General features: G+C 41.7%; 1 protein-coding gene across 50 annotated transcripts in view; it reads right to left on the bottom strand.

Moving 5' to 3' along the window:
- tmem214 (transmembrane protein 214) overlaps nt 1–19891 on the bottom strand; it is a 76156-nt gene that overhangs the window by 16605 nt on the left and 39660 nt on the right. For 49 of the 50 annotated variants that reach the window (XM_052507972.1, XM_052507980.1, XM_052507985.1 and 46 more), the window contains exons 9-13: nt 18829–18970; nt 14341–14506; nt 14043–14118; nt 12757–12805; nt 185–292 (exon numbers count right to left, since the gene is read on the bottom strand). In XM_052507972.1, the coding sequence (XP_052363932.1) occupies nt 185–292; nt 12757–12805; nt 14043–14118; nt 14341–14506; nt 18829–18970 (541 nt within the window). The remainder of the gene's footprint in view (nt 1–184; nt 293–12756; nt 12806–14042; nt 14119–14340; nt 14507–18828; nt 18971–19891) is intronic. The other variant, XM_052507992.1, reaches the window with a different exon arrangement.

The following is a 19891-nucleotide window of genomic DNA, read 5'->3' as shown; positions in this document are numbered from 1 at the left end:
AGGGGGTCAGCGAGGTGGGTAGGGGGAAGCGAGGTAGGGTGGGGGAGGGAAGCCAGGCAGAATAATTAGATTGGGAGTGATAGTCTTATTTAAATGTTTCCTAAAAGCTTTTAGCCCTTCTTAAAGGCATTCTGAAGGTTGCTGCTTTGTGATTTCTGTTTGTAAATGAAGTGTTGCAACTCACGTGACAGAGCTTGTTACAGTCCTGTAGGTCAGCAGAGTTAGCAGTGTCTCTCAGCTCCTCATTGGTCACTCTGAATGACTGGACAGTCTCCTGCAGCCAACCGCGCAACTACCAGAAACACAATAAAGCTTTATTAACAAACTATAATGCAACACAATTTCAATAAAAACCAAGTCTTATCGCTCCACTTCCAGCAGTGGAGGACAAGCAGCCCTCAACTAGTCTGTTTAGCTAACATTACTAGTCTGTTTAGCTAACATTACTAGTCTGTTTAGCTAACATTACCAGTCTGTTTAGCTAACATTACTAGTCTGTTTAGCTAACATTACCAGTCTGTTTAGCTAACATTACTAGTCTGTTTAGCTAACATTACTAGTCTGTTTAGCTAACATTACTAGTCTGTTTAGCTAACATTACTAGTCTGTTTAGCTAACATTACTAGTCTGTTTAGCTAACATTACCAGTCTGTTTAGCTAACATTACCAGTCTGTTTAGCTAACATTACTAGTCTGTTTAGCTAACATTACTAGTCTGTTTAGCTAACATTACTAGTCTGTTTAGCTAACATTACTAGTCTGTTTAGCTAACATTACTAGTCTGTTTAGCTAACATTACTAGTCTGTTTAGCTAACGTTACTAGTCTGTTTAGCTAACGTTACTAGTCTGTTTAGCTAACATTACTAGTCGTCTGTTTAGCTAACATTACCAGTCGTCTGTTTAGCTAACATTACCAGTCGTCTGTTTAGCTAACATTACTAGTCTGTTTAGCTAACATTACCAGTCTGTTTAGCTAACATTACCAGTCTGTTTAGCTAACATTACCAGTCTGTTTAGCTAACATTACCAGTCTGTTTAGCTAACATTACCAGTCGTCTGTTTAGCTAACATTACCAGTCGTCTGTTTAGCTAACATTACCAGTCGTCTGTTTAGCTAACATTACCAGTCGTCTGTTTAGCTAACATTACCAGTCGTCTGTTTAGCTAACATTACCAGTCGTCTGTTTAGCTAACATTACCAGTCTGTTTAGCTAACATTACCAGTCTGTTTAGCTAACATTACCAGTCTGTTTAGCTAACATTACCAGTCTCTGTTTAGCTAACATTACCAGTCTGTTGTTTAGCTAACATTACCAGTCGTCTGTTTAGCTAACATTACCAGTCTCTGTTTAGCTAACATTACCAGTCTGTTTAGCTAACATTACCAGTCTGTTCAGTCTGTTTAGCTAACATTACCAGTCTGTTTAGCTAACATTACCAGTCTGTTTAGCTAACATTACTAGTCTGTTTAGCTAACATTACCAGTCTGTTTAGCTAACATTACCAGTCTGTTTAGCTAACATTACTAACATTACAGTCTGTTTAGCTAACATTACTAGTCGTCTGTTTAGCTAACATTACTAGTCGTCTGTTTAGCTAACATTACTAGTCGTCTGTTTAGCTAACATTACCAGTCTGTTTAGCTAACATTACCAGTCTGTTTAGCTAACATTACTAGTCTCTGTTTAGCTAACATTACTAGTCGTTGTTTAGCTAACATTACTAGTCTGTTTAGCTAACATTACTAGTCGTCTGTTTAGCTAACATTACTAGTCGTCTGTTTAGCTAACATTACTAGTCTGTTTAGCTAACATTACTAGTCTGTTTAGCTAACATTACTAGTCTGTTTAGCTAACATTACCAGTCTGTTTAGCTAACATTACTAGTCTGTTTAGCTAACATACCAGTCTGTTTAGCTAACATTACTAGTCTGTTTAGCTAACATTACCAGTCTGTTTAGCTAACATTACTAGTCTGCGCTACCAGTCTGTTTAGCTAACATTACCAGTCTGTTTAGCTAACATTACCAGTCTGTTTAGCTAACATTACCAGTCTGTTTAGCTAACATTACCAGTCTGTTTAGCTAACATTACCAGTCTGTTTAGCTAACATTACCAGTCGTGTTTAGCTAACATTACCAGTCTGTTTAGCTAACATTACCAGTCTGTTTAGCTAACATTACTAGTCTGTTTAGCTAACATTACCAGTCTGTTTAGCTAACATTACTAGTCTGTTTAGCTAACATTACCAGTCTGTTTAGCTAACATTACTAGTCTGTTTAGCTAACATTACTAGTCTGTTTAGCTAACATTACTAGTCTGTTTAGCTAACATTACCAGTCTGTTTAGCTAACATTACCAGTCTGTTTAGCTAACATTACTAGTCTGTTTAGCTAACATTACCAGTCTGTTTAGCTAACATTACCAGTCTGTTTAGCTAACATTACCAGTCTGTTTAGCTAACATTACCAGTCTGTTTAGCTAACATTACCAGTCTGTTTAGCTAACATTACCAGTCGTCTGTTTAGCTAACATTACCAGTCGTCTGTTTAGCTAACATTACCAGTCGTCTGTTTAGCTAACATTACCAGTCGTCTGTTTAGCTAACATTACCAGTCGTCTGTTTAGCTAACATTACCAGTCGTCTGTTTAGCTAACATTACCAGTCGTCTGTTTAGCTAACATTACCAGTCGTCTGTTTAGCTAACATTACCAGTCGTCTGTTTAGCTAACATTACCAGTCGTCTGTTTAGCTAACATTACCAGTCGTCTGTTTAGCTAACATTACCAGTCGTCTGTTTAGCTAACATTACCAGTCGTCTGTTTAGCTAACATTACCAGTCTGTTTAGCTAACATTACCAGTCGTCTGTTTAGCTAACATTACCAGTCGTCTGTTTAGCTAACATTACCAGTCGTCTGTTTAGCTAACATTACCAGTCGTCTGTTTAGCTAACATTACCAGTCGTCTGTTTAGCTAACATTACCAGTCGTCTGTTTAGCTAACATTACCAGTCGTCTGTTTAGCTAACATTACCAGTCGTCTGTTTAGCTAACATTACCAGTCTGTTTAGCTAACATTACCAGTCTGTTTAGCTAACATTACCAGTCTGTTTAGCTAACATTACCAGTCTGTTTAGCTAACATTACCAGTCTGTTTAGCTAACATTACCAGTCTGTTTAGCTAACATTACCAGTCTGTTTAGCTAACATTACCAGTCTGTTTAGCTAACATTACTAGTCGTCTGTTTAGCTAACATTACTAGTCGTCTGTTTAGCTAACATTACTAGTCGTCTGTTTAGCTAACATTACTAGTCTGTTTAGCTAACATTACTAGTCTGTTTAGCTAACATTACTAGTCTGTTTAGCTAACATTACTAGTCTGTTTAGCTAACATTACTAGTCTGTTTAGCTAACATTACTAGTCTGTTTAGCTAACATTACCAGTCTGTTTAGCTAACATTACCAGTCTGTTTAGCTAACATTACCAGTCTGTTTAGCTAACATTACCAGTCTGTTTAGCTAACATTACCAGTCTGTTTAGCTAACATTACCAGTCTGTTTAGCTAACATTACCAGTCTGTTTAGCTAACATTACCAGTCTGTTTAGCTAACATTACCAGTCTGTTTAGCTAACATTACCAGTCTGTTTAGCTAACATTACCAGTCTGTTTAGCTAACATTACCAGTCTGTTTAGCTAACATTACCAGTCTGTTTAGCTAACATTACCAGTCTGTTTAGCTAACATTACCAGTCTGTTTAGCTAACATTACCAGTCTGTTTAGCTAACATTACCAGTCTGTTTAGCTAACATTACCAGTCTGTTTAGCTAACATTACCAGTCTGTTTAGCTAACATTACTAGTCTGTTTAGCTAACATTACTAGTCTGTTTAGCTAACATTACTAGTCTGTTTAGCTAACATTACTAGTCTGTTTAGCTAACATTACTAGTCTGTTTAGCTAACATTACTAGTCTGTTTAGCTAACATTACTAGTCTGCGTACCAGTCTGTTTAGCTAACATAACTAGTCTGCGTACCAGTCTGTTTAGCTAACATTACTAGTCTGAGTACCAGTCTGTTTAGCTAACATTACTAGTCTGCGTACCAGTCTGTTTAGCTAACATTACTAGTCTGCGTACCAGTCTGTTTAGCTAACATTACTAGTCTGCGTACCAGTCTGTTTAGCTAACATTACTAGTCTGCGTACCAGTCTGTTTAGCTAACATTACTAGTCTGCGTACCAGTCTGTTTAGCTCACATTACTAGTCTGCGTACCAGTCTGTTTAGCTCACATTACCAGTCTGTTTAGCTACCAGTCTGTTTAGCTAACATTACCAGTCTGTTTAGCTAACATTACCAGTCTGTTTAGCTAACATTACCAGTCTGTTTAGCTAACATTACCAGTCTGTTTAGCTAACATTACCAGTCTGTTTAGCTAACATTACTAGTCTGCGTACCAGTCTGTTTAGCTAACATTACTAGTCTGCGTACCAGTCTGTTTAGCTAACATTACTAGTCTGCGTACCAGTCTGTTTAGCTAACATTACTAGTCTGCGTACCAGTCTGTTTAGCTCACATTACTAGTCTGCGTACCAGTCTGTTTAGCTCACATTACTAGTCTGCGTACCAGTCTGTTTAGCTCACATTACTAGTCTGCGTACCAGTCTGTTTAGCTAACATTACTAGTCTGCGTACCAGTCTGTTTAGCTAACATTACTAGTCTGCGTACCAGTCTGTTTAGCTAACATTACTAGTCTGCGTACCAGTCTGTTTAGCTAACATTACTAGTCTGCGTACCAGTCTGTTTAGCTAACATTACTAGTCTGCGTACCAGTCTGTTTAGCTAACATTACTAGTCTGCGTACCAGTCTGTTTAGCTAACATTACTAGTCTGCGTACCAGTCTGTTTAGCTAACATTACTAGTCTGCGTACCAGTCTGTTTAGCTAACATTCCACTCCTTGTAGCCTACTTCAGGCCTTTTCTTAGCCCTGGACTGAGGTCCTATGGTGTCATTTGCCAAAGAGACTGTTTTATATTTGAAGATTGAAAGAAATACGATTCTGTTATTAATGCCTTAGAGATCAGAGGATCTGGTCCTGATTCGATAAACCCTCACAGCTATCCTCCATTCTGTTATTAATGCCTTAGAGATCAGAGGATCTGGTCCTGATTCGATAAACCCTCACAGCTATCCCCCATTCTGTTATTAATGCCTTAGAGAGCAGAGGATCTGATTCGATAAACCCTCACAGCTATCCTCCATTCTGTTATTAATGCCTTAGAGATCAGAGGATCTGATTCGATAAACCCTCACAGCTATCCTCCATTCTGTTATTAATGCCTTAGAGATCAGAGGATCTGATTCGATAAACCCTCACAGCTATCCTCCATTCTGTTATTAATGCCTTAGAGATCAGAGGATCTGATTCGATAAACCCTCACAGCTATCCTCCATTCTGTTATTAATGCCTTAGTGCCTTATATTTATTTAGGTTTATCTGGTTTCTGGTTGAAATCTCATTCTCCTCTGAATTCTGTTTATCGTGGTCCCCTGAATTCTGTTTATCGTGGTCCCCTGAATGCTGTTTATCATGGTCCCCTGAATGCTGTTTATCGTGGTCCCCTGAATTCTGTTTATCGTGGTCCCCTGAATGCTGTTTATCATTGTCCCCTGAATGCTGTTTATCATTGTCCCCTGAATGCTGTTTATCATTGTCCCCTGAATGCTGTTTATCATTGTCCCCTGAATGCTGTTTATCATTGTCCCCTGAATGCTGTTTATCATTGTCCCCTGAATGCTGTTTATCATTGTCCCCTGAATGCTGTTTATCGTGGTCCCCTGAATGCTGTTTATCATGGTCCCCTGAATGCTGTTTATCGTGGTCCCCTGAATGCTGTTTATCGTGGTCCCCTGAATGCTGTTTATCATTGTCCCCTGAATGCTGTTTATCGTGGTCCCCTGAATGCTGTTTATCATGGTCCCCTGAATGCTGTTTATCGTGGTCCCCTGAATGCTGTTTATCATGGTCCCCTGAATGCTGTTTATCATGGTCCCCTGAATGCTGTTTATCATGGTCCCCTGAATGCTGTTTATCATGGTCCCCTGAATGCTGTTTATCATGGTCCCCTGAATGCTGTTTATCATGGTCCCCTGAATGCTGTTTATCATGGTCCCCTGAATGCTGTTTATCATCGTCCCCTGAATGCTGTTTATCGTGGTCCCCTGAATGCTGTTTATCGTGGTCCCCTGAATGCTGTTTATCGTGGTCCCCTGAATGCTGTTTATCATTGTCCCCTGAATGCTGTTTATCATTGTCCCCTGAATGCTGTTTATCATTCTCCTCTGGTCCCCTGAATGCAGTTTATCATTGTCCCCTGAATGCTGTTTATCATTGTCCCCTGAATGCTGTTTATCATGGTCCCCTGAATGCTGTTTATCATTCTCCTCTGGTCCCCTGAATGCAGTTTATCATTGTCCCCTGAATGCTGTTTATCATTGTCCCCTGAATGCTGTTTATCATTGTCCCCTGAATGCTGTTTATCATCGTCCCCTGAATGCTGTTTATCATTGTCCCCTGAATGCTGTTTATCATGGTCCCCTGAATGCAGTTTATCATTGTCCCCTGAATGCTGTTTATCATGGTCCCCTGAATGCTGTTTATCATCGTCCCCTGAATGCTGTTTATCATTCTCCTCTGGTCCCCTGAATGCTGTTTATCATGGTCCCCTGAATGCTGTTTATCGTGGTCCCCTGAATGCTGTTTATCGTGGTCCCCTGAATGCTGTTTATCGTGGTCCCCTGAATGCTGTTTATCGTGGTCCCCTGAATGCTGTTTATCATGGTCCCCTGAATGCTGTTTATCATGGTCCCCTGAATGCTGTTTATCATTGTCCCCTGAATGCTGTTTATCATGGTCCCCTGAATGCTGTTTATCATGGTCCCCTGAATGCTGTTTATCATTGTCCCCTGAATGCTGTTTATCATTGTCCCCTGAATGCTGTTTATCATTCTCCTCTGGTCCCCTGAATGCAGTTTATCATTGTCCCCTGAATGCTGTTTATCATTGTCCCCTGAATGCTGTTTATCATGGTCCCCTGAATGCTGTTTATCATGGTCCCCTGAATGCTGTTTATCATTCTCCTCTGGTCCCCTGAATGCTGTTTATCATTGTCCCCTGAATGCTGTTTATCATTGTCCCCTGAATGCTGTTTATCATCGTCCCCTGAATGCTGTTTATCATTGTCCCTGAATGCTGTTTATCATTGTCCCCTGAATGCTGTTTATCATTCCCTCTGAATGCTGTTTATCATTCTCCCCTGAATGCTGTTTGTCATTCTCCCTGAATGCTGTTTATCATGGTCCCCTGAATGCTGTTTATCATTGTCCCCTGAATGCTGTTTATCATTCTCCCCTGAATGCTGTTTATCATGGTCCCCTGAATGCTGTTTATCATCCCCTGAATGCTGTTTATCATGGTCCCCTGAATGATGTTTATCATTGTCCCCTGAATGCTGTTTATCATTGTCCCCTGAATGCTGTTTGTCATTCTCTGAATGCTGTTTATCATCGTCCCCTGAATGCTGTTTATCATTGTCCCCTGAATGCTGTTTATCATGGTCCCCTGAATGCTGTTTATCATTGTCCCCTGAATGCTGTTTATCATTCTCCTCTGGTCCCCTGAATGCTGTTTATCATGGTCCCTGAATGCTGTTTATCATTGTCCCCTGAATGCTGTTTATCATTGTCCCCTGAATGCTGTTTATCATTGTCCCTGAATGCTGTTTATCATTGTCCCCTGAATGCTGTTTGTCATTCTCCCCTCTGAATGCTGTTTATCATGGTCCCCTGAATGCTGTTTATCATGGTCCCCTGAATGCTGTTTATCATTGTCCCCTGAATGCTGTTTATCATTCTCCTCTGGTCCCCTGAATGCTGTTTATCATTGTCCCCTGAATGCTGTTTATCATTGTCCCCTGAATGCTGTTTATCATTGTCCCCTGAATGCTGTTTATCATTCTCCTCTGGTCCCCTGAATGCTGTTTATCATTGTCCTCTGAATGCTGTTTGTCATTCTCCTCTGAATGCTGTTTATCATTGTCCCCTGAATGCTGTTTATCGTTGTCCCCTGAATGCTGTTTATCATTGTCCCCTGAATGCTGTTTATCATTGTCCTCTGAATGCTGTTTGTCATTCTCCTCTGAATGCTGTTTATCATGGTCCCCTGAATGCTGTTTATCGTGGTCCCCTGAATGCTGTTTATCATGTTCCCCTGAATGCTGTTTATCATTCTCCCCTGAATGCTGTTTATCATTGTCCCCTGAATGCTGTTTATCATTGTCCCCTGAATGCTGTTTATCATGGTCCCCTGAATGCTGTTTATCATTGTCCCCTGAATGCTGTTTATCATTGTCCCCTGAATGCTGTTTATCATTGTCCCCTGAATGCTGTTTATCATTGTCCCCTGAATGCTGTTTATCATTGTCCCCTGAATGCTGTTTATCATTGTCCCCTGAATGCTGTTTATCATTGTCCCCTGAATGCTGTTTATCATTGTCCCCTGAATGCTGTTTATCATGGTCCCCTGAATGCTGTTTATCATTGTCCCCTGAATGCTGTTTATCATTGTCCCCTGAATGCTGTTTATCATTGTCCCCTGAATGCTGTTTGTCATTCTCCTCTGAATGCTGTTTATCGTGGTCCCCTGAATGCTGTTTATCATTGTCCCCTGAATGCTGTTTATCGTGGTCCCCTGAATGCTGTTTATCATTGTCCCCTGAATGCTGTTTATCATTGTCCCCTGAATGCTGTTTGTCATTCTCCTCTGAATGCTGTTTATCATTGTCCCCTGAATGCTGTTTATCGTGGTCCCCTGAATGCTGTTTATCATTGTCCCCTGAATGCTGTTTATCATTGTCCTCTGAATGCTGTTTATCATTCTCCCCTGAATGCTGTTTATCATGGTCCCCTGAATGCTGTTTATCGTGGTCCCCTGAATGCTGTTTATCATGTTCCCCTGAATGCTGTTTATCATTCTCCCCTGAATGCTGTTTATCATTGTCCCCTGAATGCTGTTTATCATGGTCCCCTGAATGCTGTTTATCATTGTCCCCTGAATGCTGTTTATCATGGTCCCCTGAATGCTGTTTATCATTGTCCCCTGAATGCTGTTTATCATTGTCCCCTGAATGCTGTTTATCATGGTCCCCAATGCTGTTTATCATTGTCCCCTGAATGCTGTTTATCATGGTCTCTGAATGCTGTTTATCATTGTCCCCTGAATGCTGTTTATCAATCCCCTGAATGCTGTTTATCATTGTCCCCTGAATGCTGTTTATCATTGTCCCCTGAATGCTGTTTATCATTGTCCCCTGAATGCTGTTTACATGGTCCCCTGAATGCTGTTTATCTGGTCCCCTGAATGCTGTTTATCGCATTCCCCTGAATGCTGTTTATCTGGCCTCTGAATGCTGTTATCATTGTCCTCTGAATGCTGTTTATCATCAATGAATGCTGGCTTTATCATGGTCCCCTGAATGCTGTTTATCGTGGTCCCCTGAATGCTGTTTGTCATTCTCCCCTGAATGCTGTTTATCATTGTCCTCTGAATGCTGTTTATCATTGTCCTCTGAATGCTGTTTATCATATCTCCTCTGAATGCTGTTTGTCATTGTCTGGAATGCTGTTTGTCATTGTCCAATGCTGTTTATCATTCTCCTCTGAATGCTGTTTACTGGCTCCCCTGGAATGCTGTTTGTCATATGCCCCTGAATGCTGTTTATCGTGCTCCTCCTGGCTCTTACTGGCTGGATATATAATATGCTACAGCATTCACAATGAACTGGCTCTTACTGGATATATAATATGCTACAGCGTTCACAATGAACTGGCTCTTACTGGATATATAATATGCTACAGCATTCACAATGAACTGGCTCTTACTGGATATATAATATACTACAGCATTCACAATGAACTGGCTCTTACTGGATATATAATATGCTACAGCGTTCACAATGAACTGGCTCTTACTGGATATATAATATACTACAGCATTCACAATGAACTGGCTCTTACTGGATATATAATATGCTACAGCGTTCACAATGAACTGGCTCTTACTGGATATATAATATGCTACAGCGTTCACAATGAACTGGCTCTTACTGGATATATAATATGCTACAGCGTTCACAATGAACTGGCTCTTACTGGCTGGATATATAATATGCTACAGCGTTCACAATGAACTGGCTCTTACTGGATATATAATATGCTACAGCGTTCACAATGAACTGGCTCTTACTGGCTGGATATATAATATGCTACAGCGTTCACAATGAACTGGCTCTTACTGGCTGGATATATAATATGCTACAGCGTTCACAATGAACTGGCTCTTACTGGATATATAATATGCTACAGCATTCACAATGAACTGGCTCTTACTGGATATATAATATGCTACAGCATTCACAATGAACTGGCTCTTACTGGCTGGATATATAATATGCTACAGCGTTCACAATGAACTGGCTCTTACTGGCTGGATATATAATATGCTACAGCGTTCACAATGAACTGGCTCTTACTGGCTGGATATATAATATGCTACAGCGTTCACAATGAACTGGCTCTTACTGGATATATAATATGCTACAGCGTTCACAATGAACTGGCTCTTACTGGATATATAATATGCTACAGCGTTCACAATGAACTGGCTCTTACTGGATATATAATATGCTACAGCATTCACAATGAACTGGCTCTTACTGGCTGGATATATAATATGCTACAGCGTTCACAATGAACTGGCTCTTACTGGCTGGATATATAATATGCTACAGCGTTCACAATGAACTGGCTCTTACTGGCTGGATATATAATATGCTACAGCATTCACAATGAACTGGCTCTTACTGGATATATAATATGCTACAGCATTCACAATGAACCGGCTCTTACTGGATATATAATATGCTACAGCATTCACAATGAACTGGCTCTTACTGGATATATAATATGCTACAGCGTTCACAATGAACTGGCTCTTACTGGATATATAATATGCTACAGCGTTCACAATGAACTGGCTCTTACTGGATATATAATATGCTACAGCATTCACAATGAACTGGCTCTTACTGGATATATAATATGCTACAGCGTTCACAATGAACTGGCTCTTACTGGCTATATAATATGCTACAGCATTCACAATGAACTGGCTCTTACTGGCTGGATATATAATATGCTACAGCGTTCACAATGAACTGGCTCTTACTGGCTGGATATATAATATGCTACAGCGTTCACAATGAACTGGCTCTTACTGGCTGGATATATAATATGCTACAGCGTTCACAATGAACTGGCTCTTACTGGCTGGATATATAATATGCTACAGCGTTCACAATGAACTGGCTCTTACTGGATATATAATATGCTACAGCGTTCACAATGAACTGGCTCTTACTGGATATATAATATGCTACAGCATTCACAATGAACTGGCTCTTACTGGATATATAATATGCTACAGCGTTCACAATGAACTGGCTCTTACTGGATATATAATATGCTACAGCATTCACAATGAACTGGCTCTTACTGGCTGGATATATAATATGCTACAGCGTTCACAATGAACTGGCTCTTACTGGCTGGATATATAATATGCTACAGCGTTCACAATGAACTGGCTCTTACTGGCTGGATATATAATATGCTACAGCGTTCACAATGAACTGGCTCTTACTGGCTGGATATATAATATGCTACAGCATTCACAATGAACTGGCTCTTACTGGCTGGATATATAATATGCTACAGCGTTCACAATGAACTGGCTCTTACTGGCTGGATATATAATATGCTACAGCATTCACAATGAACTGGCTCTTACTGGCTGGATATATAATATGCTACAGCGTTCACAATGAACTGGCTCTTACTGGCTGGATATATAATATGCTACAGCGTTCACAATGAACTGGCTCTTACTGGCTGGATATATAATATGCTACAGCGTTCACAATGAACTGGCTCTTACTGGATATATAATATGCTACAGCATTCACAATGAACTGGCTCTTACTGGCTGGATATATAATATGCTACAGCATTCACAATGAACTGGCTCTTACTGGCTATATAATATGCTACAGCATTCACAATGAACTGGCTCTTACTGGCTGGATATATAATATGCTACAGCATTCACAATGAACTGGCTCTTACTGGCTATATAATATGCTACAGCGTTCACAATGAACTGGAGGGAAGTTTGAAAGGTGAGAGCTCCTTGTGTGATGTGATCCCATTGGCTGCTGGTAAAAATGCAATAAAACCATGTTTAGGTGTATAATGACATGTATTCCATAAGACTCTGCGGAATGTTACAATGTTTCTTAATTAACTTACGTTTTACTATTAGTCTAATGTGATTGGAGGATAGCTCTGAGGGCCATTGAATCGGGATCAAATTCTCTGATTTCCTCTAGTTCGTTAATGATAGAACGTTGACATTTAACCACAATGACATCACAACAATACCATGTCTGTAGTAGTCGTCAAACTGACCTGATGTGAAGGACACTTCCAACTACAATTGACTGGATATGATGATGCCGACAGTAAACTGAATGTGGCCGTTGTTCCCCAAGAATTAACTTAATTTCCTCCCAGCCAATCCCGAGCAGGTACACATCATTGAGATGGGACAGAGGCAGAAACCATGGTTATATTGTACCTTGGGTGGCAGGGTGTTCCAGGACTTCAGTAGATGGTTTAACAGCAGACTAGAGACAGAGAGACAGATTTATTATAGCACACGACTTCACACTGGTTGCTTAAAACATGTATTCACCTGGACTGGTGTTTTATATCCAGCTGTCTCCACACCCCCAGACTCTGAGCGCTGTGTGTCTGTGGTAAGTGTTTGGTGTAGAGCCGTCTCCACACCCCCAGACTCTGAGCGGTGTGTGTGTGTGTTGTACCTGGACTGTGGTAAGTGTTTGGTGTAGAGCTGTCTCCACACCCCCAGACTCTGAGCGGTGTGTGTGTGTTGTACCTGGACTGTGGTAAGTGTTTGGTGTAGAGCTGTCTCCACACCCCCAGACTCTGAGCGGTGTGTGTGTGTTGTACCTGGACTGTGGTAAGTGTTTGGTGTAGAGCTGTCTCCACACCCCCAGACTCTGAGCGGTGTGTGTGTGTTGTACCTGGACTGTGGTAAGTGTTTGGTGTAGAGCTGTCTCCACACCCCCAGACTCTGAGCGGTGTGTGTGTGTTGTACCTGGACTGTGGTAAGTGTTTGGTGTAGAGCTGTCTCCACACCCCCAGACTCTGAGCGGTGTGTGTGTGTGTACCTGGACTGTGGTAAGTGTTTGGTGTAGAGCTGTCTCCACACCCCCAGACTCTGAGCGGTGTGTGTGTGTTGTACCTGGACTGTGGTAAGTGTTTGGTGTAGAGCTGTCTCCACACCCCCAGACTCTGAGCGGTGTGTGTGTGTTGTACCTGGACTGTGGTAAGTGTTTGGTGTAGAGCTGTCTCCACACCCCCAGACTCTGAGCGGTGTGTGTGTGTGTTGTACCTGGACTGTGGTAAGTGTTTGGTGTAGAGCTGTCTCCACACCCCCAGACTCTGAGCGCTGTGTGTGTGTTGTACCTGGACTGTGGTAAGTGTTTGGTGTAGAGCTGTCTCCACACCCCCAGACTCTGAGCGGTGTGTGTGTGTTGTACCTGGACTGTGGTAAGTGTTTGGTGTAGAGCTGTCTCCACACCCCCAGACTCTGAGCGCTGTGTGTGTGTTGTACCTGGACTGTGGTAAGTGTTTGGTGTAGAGCTGTCTCCACACCCCCAGACTCTGAGCGGTGTGTGTGTGTTGTACCTGGACTGTGGTAAGTGTTTGGTGTAGAGCTGTCTCCACACCCCCAGACTCTGAGCGGTGTGTGTGTGTGTTGTACCTGGACTGTGGTAAGTGTTTGGTGTAGAGTTGTCTCCACACCCCCAGACTCTGAGCGGTGTGTGTGTGTTGTACCTGGACTGTGGTAAGTGTTTGGTGTAGAGCTGTCTCCACACCCCCAGACTCTGAGCGGTGTGTGTGTGTGTTGTACCTGGACTGTGGTAAGTGTTTGGTGTAGAGCCGTCTCCACACCCCCAGACTCTGAGCGGTGTGTGTGTGTGTTGTACCTGGACTGTGGTAAGTGTTTGGTGTAGAGCTGTCTCCACACCCCCAGACTCTGAGCGGTGTGTGTGTTGTACCTGGACTGTGGTAAGTGTTTGGTGTAGAGCTGTCTCCACACCCCCAGACTCTGAGCGGTGTGTGTGTGTTGTACCTGGACTGTGGTAAGTGTTTGGTGTAGAGCTGTCTCCACACCCCCAGACTCTGAGCGGTGTGTGTGTGTTGTACCTGGACTGTGGTAAGTGTTTGGTGTAGAGCTGTCTCCACACCCCCAGACTCTGATGGTCCACAGAGAGACACTCCGTCATGGAGCTCAGCAACTAGACAGTAAAGGAGGTATTAAACATGTCAATACTCTATCCGTTAACCATACACGTTCTTTGAATGATTATTTTAAAACATTTGGTGTATGTTTTTTGTTTAAGACACTTTTCTAATTCTTATCAGACTGGATATATAATATGTTACAGCGTTCAGTGACCTCTCAAAACATCTGTGGCATTGTGTTTCCCTATTTGGTAGAAGTCCAAGTCCATATCATGGCAAGAACAGATCAAAAAAGCTGAAAGAAACGACAGTCCATCGTTACTTTAAGACATGAAGGTCAGTCCATCGTTACTTTTTTTTATTTATTTTATTTATTTATTTCACCTTTATTTAACCAGGTAGGCTAGTTGAGAACAAGTTCTCATTTGCAACTGCGACCTGGCCAAGATAAAGCATAGCAGTGTGAACAGACAACACAGAGTTACACATGGAGTAAACAATTAGCAAGTCAATAACACAGTAGAAAAAAATGGGCAGTCTATATACAATGTGTGCAAAAGGCATGAGGAGGTAGGCGAATAATACAATTTTGCAGATTAACACTGGAGTGATAAATGATCAGATGGGCATGTACAGGTAGAGATATTGGTGTGCAAAAGAGCAGAAAAGTAAATAAATAAAAACAGTATAAAAACAGTATGGGAATGAGGTAGGTGAAAAGGGTGAGCTATTTACCTATAGACTATGTACAGCTGCAGCGATCGGTTAGCTGCTCGGATAGCTGATGTTTGAAGTTGGAGAGGGAGATAAAAGTCTCCAACTTCAGCGATTTTGCAATTGTTCCAGTCACAGGCAGCAGAGTACTGGAACGAAAGGCGGCCAAATGAGGTGTTGGCTTTAGGGATGATCAGTGAGATACACCTGCTGGAGCGCGTGCTACGGATGGGTGTTGCCATCGTGACCAGTGAACTGAGATAAGGCGGAGCTTTACCTAGCATGGACTTGTAGATGACCTGGAGCCAGTGGGTCTGGCGACGAATATGTAGTGAGGGCCAGCCGACTAGAGCATACAAGTCGCAGTGGTGGGTGGTATAAGGTGCTTTAGTGACAAAACGGATGGCACTGTGATAGACTGCATCCAGTTTGCTGAGTAGAGTGTTGGAAGCCATTTTGTAGATGACATCGCCGAAGTCGAGGATCGGTAGGATAGTCAGTTTTACTAGGGTAAGCTTGGCAGCGTGAGTGAAGGAGGCTTTGTTGCGGAATAGAAAGCCGACTCTGGATTTGATTTTTGATTGGAGATGTTTGATGTGAGTCTGGAAGGAGAGTTTGCAGTCTAGCCAGACACCTAGGTACTTATAGATGTCCACATATTCAAGGTTGGAACCATCCAGGGTGGTGATGCTAGTCGGGCATGCGGGTGCAGGCAGCGATCGATTGAAAAGCATGCATTTGGTTTTACTCGCGTTTAAGAGCAGTTGGAGACATGAAGGTCAGTCCATCATTACTTTAAGACATGAAGGTCAGTCCATCGTTACTTTAAGACATGAAGGTCAGTCCATCATTACTTTAAGACATGAAGGTCAGTCCATCATTACTTTAAGACATGAAGGTCAGTCCATCATTACTTTAAGACATGAAGGTCAGTCCATCGTTACTTTAAGACATTAAGGTCAGTCCATCATTACTATAAGACATGAAGGTCAGTCCATCATTACTTTAAGACATGAAGGTCAGTCCATCATTACTTTAAGACATGAAGGTCAGTCCATCATTACTTTAAGACATGAAGGTCAGTCCATCATTACTCCATCATTAAGACATGAAGGTCAGTCCATCATTACTTTAAGACATGAAGGTCAGTCCATCATTACTTTAAGACATCCATCCATCATTACTTTAAGACATGAAGGTCAGTCCATCATTACTTTAAGACATGAAGGTCAGTCCATCATTACTTTAAGACATGAAGACATGAAGGTCAGTCCATCATTACTTTAAGACATGAAGGTCAGTCCATCATTACTTTAAGACATGAAGGTCAGTCCATCATTACTATAAGACATGAAGGTCAGTCCATCATTACTTTAAGACATGAAGGTCAGTCCATCATTACTTTAAGACATGAAGGTCAGTCCATCATTACTATAAGACATGAAGGTCAGTCCATCATTACTTTAAGACATGAAGGTCAGTCCATCGTTACTATAAGACATGAAGGTCAGTCCATCATTACTATAAGACATGAAGGTCAGTCCATCATTACTTTAAGACATGAAGGTCAGTCCATCATTACTTTAAGACATGAAGGTCAGTCCATCATTACTATAAGACATGAAGGTCAGTCCATCATTACTATAAGACATGAAGGTCAGTCCATCGTTACTTTAAGACATGAAGGTCAGTCCATCGTTACTTTAAGACATGAAGGTCAGTCCATCGTTACTTTAAGACATGAAGGTCAGTCCATCGTTACTTTAAGACATGAAGGTCTGGAATCAGGAACATTTCAAGAACTTTTAAGTTTCTTCATGTGCAGTCGCAAAAATCCTCAAGTGCTATGATGAAACTGGCTCTCACCGCCAGGAAAGGAAGACCCAGAGTTCCCTCTGCTCCAGAGGATACGTTCAGTAGAGTTGCCAGCCTCAGGAATTGCAGCCCAAATAAATGCTTCACAGATTCAAGTAACAGACGCATCTCAACATCAACTGTTCAGAGGAGACTGAATTGCTGCAAAGAAATCACTACCAAAGGAAACCAATAATAAGAGACGTGCTTGGGCCAAGAAAGACAAGCAATGGACATTAGACCGGTGGAAATCTGTCCTTTAGTCTAATGAGACCAAATTTGAGAGTTTTGGTTCCAACCGCCGTGTCTGAGACTCAGAGTAGGTGAACAGATGATCTCTGCATGTGTGGTTCCCACCGTGAAGCATGGAGGAGGAGGTGGTGTGGGGGTGCTTTAATGATGTCTGTGTCTCTGTGAGACTCAGAGTAGGTGAACAGATGATCTCTGCATGTGTGGTTCCCACCGTGAAGCATGGAGGAGGAGGTGGTGTGGGGGTGCTTTAATGATGTCTGTGTCTCTGTGAGACTCAGAGTAGGTGAACAGATGATCTCTGCATGTGTGGTTCCCACCGTGAAGCATGGAGGAGGAGGTGGTGTGGGGGTGCTTTGCTGTTGACACTGCCAGTGATTTATTTAGAATTCAAGGCCCACTTAACCAGCATGTCTACCACAGCATTCTGCAGCGCTATGTCATGATGCCATCTGGTTTGGGCTGAGTGGGACTGTCATTTGTTTTTCAAAAGGACAATGACCCAAAACACCTCCAGGTTGTTTAAGGACTATTTGACCAAGAAGGAGAGTGATGGAGTGCTGTATCAGATGACTTGTCCTCCACAATCACCCGACCTCGAATCACCACTGTGTTCTTGGGGACCTTCAATGCTGCAGAAATGTTTTGGAACCCTTTCCCCGATCTGTGCCTCGACACAATCCTGTCTCGGAGGTCTACGGATAATTCATATGACCTCATTTATTTTACCTTTATTTAACTAGGCAAGTCAGTTAACAACAAATTCTTATTTACAGTGATAGCCTAGGAACAGTGGGTTAACTGGTCTAGGAACAGTGGGTTAACTGGTCTAGGAACAGTGGGTTAACTGGTCTAGGAACAGTGGGTTAACTGGTCTAGGAACAGTGGGTTAACTGGTCTAGGAACAGTGGGTTAACTGGTCTAGGAACAGTGGGTTAACTGCCTGTTCAGGGGCAGAACTGACTTTTACCTTGTCAACTCTGGGATTCAATCACTGGCCAAAAACTCTAACCACTAGGCTACCTGCCGCCCCAAAATGACTTGGTTTTTGTTCTGAACGCACTGTCAACTGTGGGACCTTATAGACAGGCGTGCCTTTCCAAATCATGTCCAATCAATTTAATTTACCACAGGTGGACTCCAACCAAGTTGTAGAAACATCTCAAGGATGATCAATGGAAACAGGATGCACCTGAGCTCAATTTCAAGTCTCATAGTAAAGGGTCTGAATATTTATGTAAATAAAAGGCATCTTAATTTTTTAATACATTTGCAAAAAATGTCTAAAAACCTGGTTTTGCTTTGTCATTATGGGTTATTGTGATGTCATTATGGGTTATTGTGATGTCATTATGGGTTATTGTGATGTCATTATGGGTTATTGTGATGTCATTATGGGTTATTGTGATGTCAGTATGGGGTATTGTGATGTCAGTATGGGGTATTGTGTGTAGATCGATGAGGGAAAACATGTATTTAATCCATTTTAGAATAAGGCTGTAACTTAACAAAATGTGGAAAAGGGGTCAGAATACTTCCCAGGTGCCCTGTGTATTACCTCTCTCTTCATATCTTCAGGGCAGTGGGGCGTGGCCCGGGACAGGAAGGAGGGCAGGTAGGTGTGGAGGGTCATCTCGGGCTTCGCCCCAAAAGCCAACACCTTCAGACGAGGGTACAGACGACACAGCTGCTCCTGGAGGCTACGCGGACACACACAGTCACACAATCATTTTTTTTTTTTTTACCGAGCCACAACTATCACTAAACATTTGGTTTTATTTCAGTGAAATGTGAAGAGAGGTAAATTGGTAAGGCGTTGCCTGGGAGACGGGTGTGAGCATAGGCGCCGGAGTAACGGAGCACACACAGCAGCTGCTCACCAATAAAAAATACTTTTGCGCCCCCACTTTTGACCAGAAAAATCATCATGATCCTTTGGGAAATTTGTCATTACAATTGACAATTACAACAATTGTGTCTTGATAACACAGCTCTGCTTGGCAAGTAGACCAACTCAGACATCTCTTTCCATCACATATGTATCCTGCAGAGACAAGTTACCTCTAAACATTTTCATGGGGACTTCAAACAACGGAGCCAAAAAGTGTCCATGTCGGAGGAAAAGCATTGCTAGGATCACTATTATTATTATAACTATGTAGATTATCATCACCAATAGGAGACAGTCTAAAGCAGCAGAATAACTATGTAGATTATTATCACCAATAGGAGACAGTCTAATAACTATGTAGATTATCATCACCAATAGGAGACAGTCTAAAGCAGAATAACTATGTAGATTATCATCACCAATAGGAGACAGTCTAAAGCAGCAGAATAACTATGTAGATTATCATCACCAATAGGAGACAGTCTAAAGCAGCAGAATAACTATGTAGATTATCATCACCAATAGGAGACAGTCTAATAACTATGTAGATTATCATCACCAATAGGAGACAGTCTACAGCAGAATAACTATGTAGATTATCATCACCAATAGGAGACAGTCTAATAACTATGTAGATTATCATCACCAATAGGAGACAGTCTAAAGCAGCAGAATAACTATGTAGATTATCATCACCAATAGGAGACAGTCTAAAGTAGAATAACTATGT

Source organism: Oncorhynchus keta, unplaced genomic scaffold (genome assembly GCF_023373465.1).
Source record: "Oncorhynchus keta strain PuntledgeMale-10-30-2019 unplaced genomic scaffold, Oket_V2 Un_contig_3299_pilon_pilon, whole genome shotgun sequence".
Taxonomy (NCBI): Eukaryota; Metazoa; Chordata; class Actinopteri; order Salmoniformes; family Salmonidae; genus Oncorhynchus; species Oncorhynchus keta.
This window is presented reverse-complemented; position numbering and strand designations above follow the sequence as displayed.